The following is a 14122-nucleotide window of genomic DNA, read 5'->3' on the forward strand; positions in this document are numbered from 1 at the left end:
AACCTGGTAATAGTAATACACATATCACTTTTGAGTCACGTGACGTTTATCGACCCGCGTCGTTTATTTTCCCCCTATAGTAAGGTGACCAAATATAAACCGGTAACACTCTCGATAAATGCACAATCAACATCAGCCATCCTGCAAACAGACAACCGCATAGCACTTGCCCCTCCCACAAGAAGCGGATTTTGCCTCTGACGCGCATCAAATGCTTGATTTTCCCGCGTGTCTACTTAGCTATAGACGCGTGAATGCATTCAAACTGTTTAAGCAGCAAACTAGGCGCGGTAGACACAATTTTGACGCCTGAAACGCGGTTGGTGTAAGCGCAGCATTAGGGCGAACAGTTCAAACTCTGTGTATGTTTTGATGATCGCTCTGAATCTGATCTCTATCAAGAGTCTATGAAGAAACCTACCCATATTTAAGAGGCAATAAAAACAATTGAGAACAAATGAAGGTAGGATGAATTTTTTTTTTCAATCGTGACATTCTTCATACCTATACAGTAAGATTTTGCTCACATCACCCATCAATTTGTGCATCACACCACTTCCCCATTTCTCTCACCTTTAGGGTCAAAAGACACCGGAGCAATATCCTCTTTCAAGCCCCTTCTTCATTCATACTGTCAAGATTTTGTCTCTCCGTCCTCTATCAGTAAAACACCTGGTTGCATTGTGTGGAAATATGATCTGATCTCCCGCAGGTAAGTGCCATAAACCTCTGCCATCCGTCTCGGCTAGTTTATAAAAAGACCAGTGTACATCTGGCACCCAGTCGCGAGGGGGTTGTTAAAGAACACATGTGCAAACACCCAGACGCACAAACATACGCTTTTGTTGCGCTAATCAGTAGGAGACCGGTTCTTTTTTTACAGTACCCTCCATTGACATGGCCCTGGTGAGATACAGACAGAGTATGACTGTTTGTTTTGCCTTATGAGCGTCCCGGCACCCCCTGCCAAAAGCACCGTGCAACTTCATGTGAGTTCTGAACCTCTCGTAACTCTCACCGCTTTAAATCCGGTCCTCTTTTGCCAAAGTCAACACCTACATGAAAAGGTTCCTCCGCAGAAAGTGGAATTTGTTAGCATAGCCGTTCAGTTCAAACTACGCAGAGGTCACGTAATGAGATCTTCGGACTTGTATTTATGTATTTAAGGAGAAAGGTATTTATCTTAAAGTTTAGAATAGACAAGTAACCAAACAATGTTGCTTGCATTTACGGTACCTCTTTGTAACTGCTATTCAAAGGAGCTCTATTTCAAAATCCGTGGCACGCATACTGTACAACTTCGAATACATCATAACCTTACTGTATATTTTTCTTTCCGCTTTGGAAAACCTTCAAAGGCTTTTGTCAAGCTTCCAGAGGACTTTAAATCCTCCAGACTTATGATGTTACAGACGGCCTTATCTCCTTACCTGAAAAATAACCTCCTCAAATACTTTAAAAGTAAGCTGTGTTTAAACGTTCACACCACTTGCCTCCGTGCTTCACGGGAAAGGATTTCCAGGCATTTGTGTGAACAAAAAAAAACTTCCTGGATCCCAAGATCTGAGAGCCTGTTTACACCTGGTATTAAGATCTGTTTTAGGTTATCCAATCGCAAGCTGACAGAAATAAACACAGGTGTACACCAGGTCTAAGCTGTTTCTTGTGTGGTTTAAACCATAATAACCATCCAACCTACATGCTTAAGACTCACATATACACAAATGTCAAGTTCAGACGAACAGAGTATTTCAGGAGGTCATGCATTTAACACGGATACGTAGAAAGTGATCACACCTAACCACAAATAATAGAAATACTGAAACAGGCCTACGTGTTCACACTCGAAATTCTGCTGGGTTATTTTTAACCCATTGCTGGGTAAATATTGGATGGAGCACATATTGGCTTATTAAATAAACCATGATTGGGTTTTTTCAACTCATGGTTGAGTTAACAATAACCCAGCATAGGTTTATTTATAACCCAACATGTGTTCTGTCCAATATTTACTCAACATTGGGCCAAAAAAAACTGAGCAGAATTTAGAGTGCAGAGAATCTCCCATGTACTGGGAAAGTTCAACAGCCAAACATACACACTCGGCCTGTTCCAGGATCTGCGGAGAGGGATTTACTGCTGCTTGCCCCTTGAGCAGGCCTGTCATTTGTATTAGGATTTAAATGTAAGCAGTGAGAGATGCTGTGTTATTCATGGAGCTGGTCTCCCCATCCTCTGTCACGATAAGAGGGGGAACATTCGGATTCAGCCAGTAAAACATGATGAGAGGATAAGGAGAGAAATAAGAGAGGGTTTGGTGTTTTGTTTGGCCCGTTTTGTTTTGAAACATTGCTTGTATTTGGTCTTAGGGTTGTCCAATTTAAACTCATCATCTTCTTTGTTTGCTATAATCTGATGGACGTAAGTAGTGAAAACACGACTGAAGAAGACCAAAGTGAGAACGAAGCGACTGAACATCGTGTCCAATATAGGATATGATAATGTTTATATTGTTTGAAAAGAAGCCTTTACCTTAAACTCTGAGGGGCGGTTTCCCGGATAAGGATTAGTCCTAGACTAAAATAAATGTAAGAGCTGTCCAAACTGAAAACAAGATATCTTAAAATACATCAGTGGCCTTTGTTTTGCCTCAAAATGCACATAAGTAATGTTTTTAGTAAGGCATGTTTGTTAAAACTAGTTCTATTTCCTAATTAATCTAAGGCCTAGTCCTGGCTTAAACTACTCTCTGTCTGGGAAACCACCCCTGAAAGTTTATCAGATTCCTACCTAGTCTTACAAAACTATGTACCTATAGTCACGTCATTTTTTGATTATTTTTGTGATACTGTCACGAATTTCCCATTTTTTTCGAAATCGTATCAAAAATGTCTGTTTATGTGTCCTTGTCACGTATTGGTTACTCAACTGCTTTTTCCTATTTTCAAACCATCCCCACTTCGGCTTAGATTTGGTGTTTGCGTTAGGATGTCACTTTAAGTATTGGTTTATACAATTTTTTCTGATTTATTTTTTTATATTTTCAAATTTTAAAAAATTGTCGCCTGGCGTTGGGGTTAGAGTTGGGTTTGGGTAAGGATGTAATTTTACGTAAATCTAACCCTAAACCAAGTGACAATGGTAATAAAATAGAACAAAACAGTTGAGTAACCAACACGTGACAAGGACACATAAACAGAAATTCGTGATACGATCACGAAAAAACGCGGAAATTCGTGACAGTATCACGAAAAAGAATAAAAAAATTACATGACTATAGGTACGCAATTTTGTGACTGGGCTGCAGATTCATATGGAAGTCTTTTTATTTCATACTTTTAATATTAAATGGGACATTTCACAAGACTTTTATAAGATGTCAAAACAATCGTTGGTGTCCCCAGAGTACATATGTGAAGTCTTAGCTCAAAATAGCACACAGATAATTTATTATAACATGTTAAAATTGTCACTTTGTAGGTGTGAGCAAAAATTATCTCCTTTTAGATGCAAACGAGCTGATCTCTGCACTAAATGGCAGTGCCATGGTCGGATAATGCAGATTAAGGGGCAGTATTATCCCTTTCTGACATCACAAGGGGAGCCAATTTTCATGACCTATTTTTTACATGTTTGTAGAGAATGGTTTACCAAAACAAAGTTACTAGGTTTGACTTTTCACATTTTCTAGGTTGATAGACGCAACGGGGGACCCAATTATAGCACTTAAACATGGAAAAAGTCAGTTTTCATGATATGTCCTCTTTAAAGGCGAAATCCACAGTTTGTTTGAACCGGCTGTGAAAAAACCAATGATGTGAGTTAGGGTGGGGCTACCCGTTCTCCCGAACAATGGCAGATTGTCTGACATTTCAAAACTGTCCATATCTTTGCAATTCTGTTTGCTCATGCAAGTGGCGTGGAAATGGCACACTACAACTTTAGTATTTTCCGTGACTTTTGCAGAGGGTGAAATTACAATGTCAAAACATGACAGTTGTTTTATAAGGACGATGCGAGACGCACATTTTGCTGTATCCACCAGGGTTTTATCCTCGACCTGATTATCATTGACAAATATTTATGTGATATTTACATATGCATTTCCAGATGCAGTTCTGTTTGATGAGTCCAATTTGAATTTTTGAATTTCAATTTCCAGCCAGTCATTGGTAACCTCACCTCCTTCATTGTCCTTGCCGTCTGCGCAGAGCGTCTCCATGGCAACGTCACAGCCGGCACCTCTCCAACCCGGTTGGCAGACACAATGCCAGCCATTCTGGTCCAGCGTGCAGCGACCGTTACTGTTGCACAGACCTGGGCATCCCTCTTTAAAGACAGATAAAGCCATCACGCACTAATAGAGATGTGCATGTGTGTTTAAGAATGTGTCGTTATTATATGTCATGTATGTGTTTGTTATTACAATTACGTGACTCTTTGAAAGTGAAGTGTGTAGTGATGTTGTTCAGTTGCCGTTACAAATTGTCATACGTGCGGCAGGACACCGTGTGTGTCTCCGACTTGTGAAACACAAATAAATGGACGGAAATCCGAACAGATACACTGAGATCGTTGGGAATGAGAGTACAGGTTTAAAGGCGAACACAGACTGACGCTGGACTTCGAACAGGCCTAGTGAGATGCATAGAGGCTGTAGATTCACATGGATGCTTTTCTCTGCATAAATTTATGGAAAAATTAAGGTGAGAGCCAAAAGGAAAAGAACCAGAATCCAGAAATTTATTGATAAGAAAATTAATTAAAAGAAAGAAAATTGAATTTTTGAAGGAGAGATCAAAGGAATGCACATACTGTAGTGGATGATGGTGAGGGAATGATCAATTTGGCATCCATGTGAAGCTACTGCATACAGACAATCCCAGTGGCATAAAGTATAGGGTGGACGTCTGAACTGGCGGGAGCGCGTGTGCCTCCAGCGCTATACTTTCTGCCCAGGTCACATTCCGCCGGACGGAATCAGAGAAAGCCGGAGAGGTCGGGGCAGGAGGGGAGGAAAGGGCAAGGGAGGGGAGGATTGTGGTAGCAGCTAGGCTAACAAACACCAGGGATCAGGCCGCGGGATGCATGGAGTCAGGACCCACAGGATTCCCAAACAAAACTTAAGGACCACAGGTGTGTGTATGTGTGTGTGTGTGTAATTGTGTGTGTGTGTCACAGTCAAGACAAACAATGATGAATTTGGCAGATTAAAAGGACAACAATAAAAACAGTGAGGAGACTTAAACATAGACACGCTGACATCGTGCTTCAAGACATAAACAGGGAGGAAACAGAAAGAGCGAGAAAGAGAGAGAAAGAAAGAAAGAAAGAAAGGCTCAGAGAGACAGAGGGGTGATTGCTTGTGACAGTCTCCCTGGGGCTTTGGTATGCATTACCTTTAAATCCTATCCTCTCTCCTATAATGGGGCCGGGAGGGAGTAAAATTCGGTAAAGAAAATGAACAAAAAAATTCTGAGCACTTGAGTCCAATGAAGGACAATTCAGAACACGAAAAACACAAAGGAAAAGAGAGAAAGGAAGCAAATGACCATAAAGAGAAAAAGGACAGGAAAGAGGGGCTTTAAGTAGAAGGAAAGTGAAATGTTGAAAGACGAGAGAGGGAGCTGTTTTGAGTTCGGACCACTCTCTCTGGAGGATTGCCACAGTGCGTATATTGTATTACTTAAGGCATGAATAAATACCATACTGAGAAGCGCTAGGTGCCGTGTTTAGCGTCGTATGAGTGAGAAAATGAAAAGATGAAAGCAATATGAAATGTTCAAAGGGTGATAAAACATAATAAAACAAGTGTTCAAAGATAGTGCTAACATATTGAGACATATCAAAAACACGCCTTAAGATGAGAAACATCTTATTGTTGGAAAAAAGTTCTTGGCGGTCTGATGCACCATATGCCAGTATGTGAGTCTGAAATCACACTTGGCTTAGCACTGATTTAGCCCTGCGAAATCATTTCCAAAAACACCTCACTAACAGTAAACAACAATCCGTTAGTTCCTCTTCTCTTATCTATGTGTATATTGCCAGCTCGTGGTTCTTTATAAAATAAACACCGTTGCTCATCATGTGCACCCATCTTTAAATACTAGGTATTTTGTTTTGTAACTTTGGAGATGCTAAAGTGCAGATGTGGCGTTGTGGTCATATAGTATACATAGAGGGGGATGGTTCTGTTAAAGTCGGAACGCTAGCCAAGGAGAGCGCTGAGGACATTGGATTGGATTTCTGACAGTCCCAAAAAAGAAGCGAATGAAGAATCACAAAATAGCAGAGCAGAGACACGCAGAGGAGAAAGAGAGAGAGAAGAGGTTATTAATGCGCCATAAAAATGTCATAAAGACCTCAATCCGGGACACAAGAGCTCAAGGGAAAGACAGAGAGAAAGAAGAAAAAGACACAGTACCTTGGACATACGTCTCTGGGTGAGCTTTACAGGGAGCAAGAAGAAGGAAGAAAAAGAAAGACAGGATGTTAAAAAGAGGTGAAACAAACACAGTCAACCTGAAACACACAAAGAAGGAGTCAAAGTTTAAACATGTCCCACTTCAACCCCTGCCGGTAGATGCTGTACTGCACATCATCCAGCCCCAAAACCCACAATCATTCAGAAGCAGTCGAGCACAATAACATTGAGGGGAATAGATTCAATACAGTTATTGTCTTGTCCTGTTCAGTATTCACCGAGCATCAGTTTTCACTCAAAATGCTTGAGGTAAATAACAAGAGCATCATGGGACTTACAGTATTGTCAGGATGGCGCACCGAACGGGCCTTTCATGCTAACTGGATATGATTGGCGTGCGGCGCATGAATATTGCTGTATGTTTGCTATTTCACACTGTCATCACATCAGATCTATTATCCTCGAGCCCCTCAGTGTGATTGAAATACTATACGGCCTTGTGTGAGAGAAAAAAATGTGCCTGAATCCTCCACATGTGTGTACACGAGAAATCGTCTCCTTCCTGTGGCTAAATAAAATTGATTCTGACAAGGCTTTAGGAGAAACCCTGTGCAGCGTGTCATAACATTATATATGCTGAGTCATATTAAATCATCTGCGATCAAAGGTCACCTTTAATGCGAGCATAACAATGCAGTTATTGTGGAGCTTCATTAGCTGCTTTATGGTTTAAGTAACCTGTAGTGTGTGTGGTTGGGATTGATCGAGAGGTTGTGTGCGTGTGTTTGTGAGACAGTATGTGCTGATTAAATTCCTCGGGTGTCCCGTTTCCACACTCGCGGTTCCATCTGGGAAATCTAGAGCAGTCGTTCTCAGCTCACTTTATTTCTGGATGCAGTTTTCGAATGGCAACTCAACACTAAATTATTATTTCACAAAAATCCCCTTAAATCAAGCATTAAAATGATGCGTTAACTTCACCATAAATTTTATTTTAATGATTTGTTGTGATGTGTTCAAAACCCATGACTTTCTTTGGAAGCCTTAGCAGGTTGCTGGTTACCAGTATATGCTGTATTCTTCATGCTGGTCTCCAGCAAAGGCTGCTGGTATGCCGGCGTGTCCACCAGGCTTTTTAATTAGCTTAACCAGCAAGACTTTCTTATTTAACAAGCTTTATTAAAAGTGCTGCCATGCTGTCTGACCAGCTTCTCCAATTAAGGTCTGCATAGCTGCATGGCAAGCCAGCATGCAAATGTCACGCTGGACTAAGATGGTCTTTTTAGCAGGGTTGTCTGACAACGCCATTTTCGCAAAGCATGCTTGTCAGTGGCAGCCGGTGACTTCTTTTTTCGATGGCGCTCGATGCGAAGTTCGTCACAACGTGTATGTAGCCCGTCATGTGTGTGGTTCGTAATTTCAAAATATGTGTTCTGCGTGTGGAGTGATCCTTTGTGCATCATGTGTCTTGTTAAAAAAAGTGCCTGCTGCAGAGACGTCTAAAGGGTTTATGATAAAAGAGACGCTCGCGTTTGCCAAATACTCGCATAATCTCATGTGTGATCAGAGTTTAGTGTTAAGGGAGTGTCTTGCGTGTATTTTATGAACGTGAGCGCAGGGACAAAACAGACGCGCACGGACATGAATGGGTGCGTGGACGCGGACATGAATTGATGTGTGCACGCGTCAGTGCGACTGCTGCGTCGCTTTTTCAAACGTGAATTGGGTAACTACATTGCATATGGATACGTTTTGCCGCGATTATCTTTGTAAAGGAATACACTTTTTAACTGCTTGATATTAACACATGGGGCACAAAAGATTTACACTGGGGCACGTCATAAACGGTTTTGAGGCGCGTGCAGCAGGCACTTATTTTGACAAAACACGTAATGCACATGGTTCACATGACGCAACAAACACACATTTTGAAAACACGAGCAACAACAATGACACCCCGAACACATATTTTGAATTTGCACCCCTCGTTTGAACAGTCAAGAGCCGCCACTGATGCTTGTTATTGTTGCAAGTGCAGCTGTATTTATTGTTTTGTTTTACCTTGCGTGGTTTTGTTTGTGGTTTTCAGAGAGGAAGGCATGTCAAGCAACCTGTCCATGTTGGCCTTTCTTTAAATTGGCTAGCGGCTAGCAAGTGGCAGACAAATTTCTGCCAAAATGCCAAAGAATCTGACGGCCAGCACAGTCTTTGGTGCCAAGACGTTTTTGATCAACCTACTTATTCTCCTATCTTAATGATACACAACATATAGTTCATGTAAGTGCATTCAGCATTGAAACCGAATAGATCTTTGCCCCAATTTCTGATTTGCAATCACTCACTTAACAACCACTGATCTACAGCTGTGGTAGATTGTAGATTGGTTGCGTATCTACCTCATTGTACACAGTGGCTTATACACATGCAAGCTAACACATGATGCTATAACCTGGAAACTTGCCAACGATGGCAGCCAGTTACTGCCTAATTACAACAAAGTTTTGTTCATTTACATTGATGGTCCTGAGGGGAAGATATAGGGAGACAGCTAAAAAGAGGAGATTTAAGGGAGAGAGAGCGAGAGCGGGAGAGAGAGAGACAATCATCCCCTTATGGACATCAATGCTTCATTATTTGCGCACACATTCAAAGAGCTCTGATTAAAGTGACATTAATCTGGAAACAATTATACATCACGTCCAGCGGTTCAATCACTGCTTCTCAAAAGAGAGGGAGAGAGAGCCTATATTAATTTCCATTATCGTAATTGCTATGCGCAGCCACATGCCGGCATACATGCCCCCACAGCTGTAGGTATAGCTAGTCTGACACAGGGGCCAAGCATGTGTTTTAATCACGCTCATGGGCATCCCACAGAACCAATCAAACGTTAGCAATGTGTCAGCCCTCTAACTACCTGCTAGCTGGCCCGGTGCTATAATGACAGCGCAGTACACAACGCCGCCTCCATCTACAGCATTCGGCAGAGAAACGTCTCTTTTCTTGTTCTCTTTCGGAGCCTGTTTGGATTAATGTACTGTGAAAGGGCGTTTCATTAATTAGTGATTGAGATGATAAAGCGCGACGAATGATTTGTGGATGTACAGGCCACGGCGTGTTATTGCTTTAACCCTCTCGATTTGAGGCGATTTAATGTAAGGGAGAATTGAGGCCATTGAATGAGAATGAAGTTGTGTGTTTGTGTGCAATTGCATGCCTGTAGGGTGTGCTATTGATTTCTTTGTCCATGTGCACGTGTGTGTGTGATAAATGAGAATCTGAGGTTCTGAGGGACAGACATTCCTGCCTGGTAGTGCATTCGTTTCGGAAGCTCTATATATGTGTGTCTGTTAGTGTCGTTGTATGGGTAAATATGAGCATAAATAGTATACGGAAAAGCCAGACCACTTGTAGAAAAAAAATGAATGGGAGACACTGAGATGTTTATTATGCTTGCACATGGGTAAGCACAGTATGATGCATGTTATTAGCTAGTCCAAGATGAGTTTATATAACCTGATTGTAGTAAAAACTGTCATACAATTATTTTTATAGTATGACATAATTTTAATCATGTTATTAAAACCAAAAACAGTTTAGGTAACTTGGTCTTCTATCTTTTGAAGAAAAACTGTGCTTGCACGACCAGATGATGCATTATTAGTACGAACGCGGAGTGAACAGATTTTCTCCAATAACTTTTCACATGACTCTTCGTGCCCTTTCTGGGTTTTATAGTGTGTTTGTCGAGGCTATTTTGTATGCATTTTTGTATGTGGGCATGTTTCCTTATGCATATGCACAAGCATATCCACACACACAAATCCGCTCCTGCGGGGTTGATTGATGTGTGTGCACAGCTTGCTGTAATCCAGGCCTTTCTCACAGTAAGAGTTGTGTGCCTGATGAATGATCTGGAAAGGCCCAAGGCCTAATGAAGCATACAAGTCTTAATAAAAATCTCAAATGTCTGGCAGTGGAGGCTTCTGACAAAGAAAAAATCTCTTTTCTTAAGTCATAAAGAGTCTTTAAGGAGCCATTACAAAAGAAAGGCTCCAAAGAAAATGGGCTATGCTAGCATGGGTCCATTTATGTTCCAGAACATGCTTTATATATTCACATTATAAAACATGCCAACCGTGTGATTTATTGTGCTCCTAAACTTGTTTACTAATGTGAATGTCTGAGGTCAGAGATTGGAGAAATCAGGAAAGTTAGCAATCTCAGCAACAGGGCTTTCAGTTAGGAAATAAATCCATTATTTCAAATCGGCACAAAAAATTGCTATCATCATCACAAATTACACTATAAAACTGTATTTTTCACACTAGTCTAAATAATGTGCACGCATTACATACAATGAATCGAAGTAATATATAAAAAAGGTCATTACTTGCCACTTAAAATTAATGCATATACACCTTCAGTGTTTTGTTTTTCTACCATCAGTTGCTCACTAAGCTATTCTCACTAAATATTGTTTCCAATTGAGGTGCCATGCTTTCAAAAATGCCAGCTGCTGGATGGTTTTGTCCAGCGCTCAGCATTTTTCCGTGTTCATCTTTGCGTTAAAGTCACGTTTTATTCAGCAGTGAAGGAGGGGTGGGACAAATACCACAACAACCATCCGGTGCATCATACAACGACTGATAAACAAAACATAAGTATCATAGCACCCAAAGTGCTTAGCTGAAGAAAAAGAAAAAAACGCTAGCAAGCGCCCGTAGTTGGTGTTCACCTGGCATTTTTAGATGCGTTTTAAAGCTTTGGTGTATATGCCCCCCTTATGCTAAACTAAATCCTAAGCACAGTCTCAAATGTAGCAAAACTCTAAGACAGCTAAAGAGTGTTGTTAACAACCCTTAAAAAAACCTAAAATAACACGTTATTAAAAAAAACACAGACAAGAAAAAGTGCAGTTGGCTAAAAGTATGTTTCTGTTGTCTGTTTCATAAAAAATATTTCATTCACATGCCTTCATTTTTCCCTTTCTTCAAAAGTTCCCAAATCATCTCCAAATGAATAAACAGATCTGAGTCACAGTACCCTAAATCAAACAGTTGTGTCTTTTAAAAATATGCTGTACTGTCTGGCTAAGTTTATAGTATGTTTTACTCATTTTTTGCTCGTCATCAGTTTGGATTTTGTGACCCATATCAGTCATTGACCCTTTTTTAAACTTGGTATTAACATCGTTCTTGTGATTTATTCGCAAAAGGATGATGCTAAATACAGGTGTAACAACCAGTGATTGCATCACTTAAACCCCATTTAGAGGTTATACATGACAAAAATAATGACATGAAAATTCGGAAAAGCCAATAAATATACAACTCCCATTAAGCCCATAAATTCATCATCGTCTGTATGCTGGGTGCAGCGACACAGATAATTTGCTCTGGATAAAAGCATCCACTGAATAAATGCAGTTCATGAGAAACATAAGCTTCTTTTATACAGTAATTTCGGTAAACTACTATAAATTTACCAGAATGACTTTGCCAGTAAATACAAAAATGTGCTGTTCAACGACGTTACGTCTTTTTACCAGTAAGATATTATTCACACATAAGTACCAAAATACAGGTAAACTCTCTCAGTAAACCGCTATGCAGCAAGGTAGGCGTTATATTGTAAACAAGAGTGGGTTATGACTTTATATCCACGGCTTGTATTTTCGCTGTTTCTACTTCTGTGGCAACTGCTGAGAGTCATGAACACTTGCTCTTTACCTAACAACGTCGTGTTGATGAGACTCAATAATAATCTTTTGTATTTTAATCATTTAATTTTTCATATGTTTCAAACGTTTGTGTGCTGCTGCACATCCATATGTGTAATAAGCAAACGCGTGTCGTAGTCTCATTTATAGGAGCATATTACTGACACACTCTTTAAATAACAAAAACAATATTGTGGCACAACAATCAGTTGCCTCAAAATAGCAACGCGCCAACAATGCGCCCGAACACACCTCGTTGTCAGACCAGCACACCCATGGGTGAAAAAATGGGTGCAATTGCATTTGCTATTTAAACACTGTGGTGCTGAACGTGAAAATGATAACTGCGGTGGGCTGAACCTAGCGAAAAAACTTTGCGCCGGGTGTATTGATGAAACTCAATAATAATCTTTTGTATTTTAATCATATAATTTTTCATATGTTTCAAACGTTTGTGTGCTGCTGCGCATCCATGTGTGCAATAAGCAAATGCGCTTTGTCGTTACATTTATAGGCGCATATTACTGACGCGCTCTTTAAATAACAAAAACAATATTGCGCCACAACAATTAGTTGCCTCAAAAAAGCAACGTGCCAACAATGTGCGTGAACTTTTCATGGGTGCAAAAATGGGTGCAAAAATGGGTGCAAATGCATTTGCTATTTAAACACTGTAATGCTGAACGTGAAAATGATAACTGCGGTGGGCTGAAACTAGCGAAAAACAGTTTGCGCCGGGTGCATAATAGGGCCCTATGTGTGAAAGGGACCATAAATATCTAAAGTTAATTAAATACAGGTAAATGACAAAAGAGTCACTCTCCTCAATTAGACCCATCTGAGATGTATGCTAATACTAGGTGTAAACAGAATTGTGTCTCAGCTGACTACTTGACCAGATGTTAAAACGATAGGTCAACTAGGGCCAATGCGAGCAAACTTGTGGATCGCATGTTTGTATTTCTAAATAAAATAACATCATGAGCATTTCTCTCTTTGCATGTAAGAACGAAACAGGCACTTCATCAAGAAAAACAAACTGCAAAGCTAATGTGCTAACACTTGCCCGAATTGTAAGATTTAACATCAGAAAACAATTCAAGTTGTCATCTCGCGTCTATCACAATTCTCCTCCTCAGCTTTCCACTTTCTTTTATAGGTTAGGCACTGCTGGTGCTGAATAATGAACACAGCAGTACATTTGTGCGGCTCTGACGCCTGAATTAAAAAGGGTTCAATCTATGGCCGCAGACAAATGTGAAAGTGGCGCAAATCAGAATTGCTCTGAAAAAATAAATCTGACGTGTAAGCAAATAAACTTTAGTTTAATTAAACTAACTGAATATTTAATATACTATGGGACGATTTTCCGGACAGGGTTTAAATTAGGACAAAAAAAATACTTGTGTGCAAAACAATGGCACTCATATATGTTTAGATATGTCAGTACAAGGTGTTTTAAAATGAAGGTAGACCAAACATGCATTTTAGTCTGAGACTAGAATAAGCCCTGTCCGGGAAACCACACCTATATGCCTTAAATCTGAAGTCTTTGATATGTCTGCTATTACAACATATAATATATTGTGAATGTCTGGGTGCTGCTGGTCAGTATGAAAGCTGTCATATCTGTGTCTAGGTGTCTATGTGAAAGAATGATGATGCAAGTATGGGGTAATGCAGGGTAGATATGTGTGTACACACAGTGTGAAGAGGTCTAATGAGAGTGAGGGGGTGTAAAGGGACAGAGAAGGTCATACACATACACACATGCATACACACAGCCCCTATGTGGAGCCAAGGGTCCCCTTATCTCAATCTGACACAAATGATGTATGAGGTACCATAATTCTTTTAGTTCCCCCTTGTGTTCTCTCCCAAACACACAGACTCATGTAATGTATGCGGTCAGCACAGAGGGACAAAGTCTCAACCTTGGCCTAAAGAAATATATCCAGACATCCAAAGTTTCC

At 40.4% G+C, this 14122-nt stretch overlaps 1 protein-coding gene across 16 annotated transcripts in view; it reads right to left on the minus strand.

Annotated features, from left to right (window-relative positions):
* The window catches only part of tenm3 (teneurin transmembrane protein 3), a 693684-nt gene that overhangs the window by 64990 nt on the left and 614572 nt on the right, over positions 1–14122 (minus strand). For 10 of the 16 annotated variants that reach the window (XM_055205039.2, XM_073862719.1, XM_055205049.2 and 7 more), the window contains 3 exons: positions 6428–6451; positions 5400–5420; positions 4183–4329 (listed from right to left, as the gene is read on the minus strand). In XM_055205039.2, the coding sequence (XP_055061014.1) occupies positions 4183–4329; positions 5400–5420; positions 6428–6451 (192 nt within the window). The remainder of the gene's footprint in view (positions 1–4182; positions 4330–5399; positions 5421–6427; positions 6452–14122) is intronic. The other 6 variants (XM_055205045.2, XM_055205044.2, XM_055205054.2 and 3 more) reach the window with 2 other exon arrangements.

Source organism: Misgurnus anguillicaudatus, chromosome 3, assembly GCF_027580225.2.
Source record: "Misgurnus anguillicaudatus chromosome 3, ASM2758022v2, whole genome shotgun sequence".
Classification (NCBI taxonomy): Eukaryota; Metazoa; Chordata; class Actinopteri; order Cypriniformes; family Cobitidae; genus Misgurnus; species Misgurnus anguillicaudatus.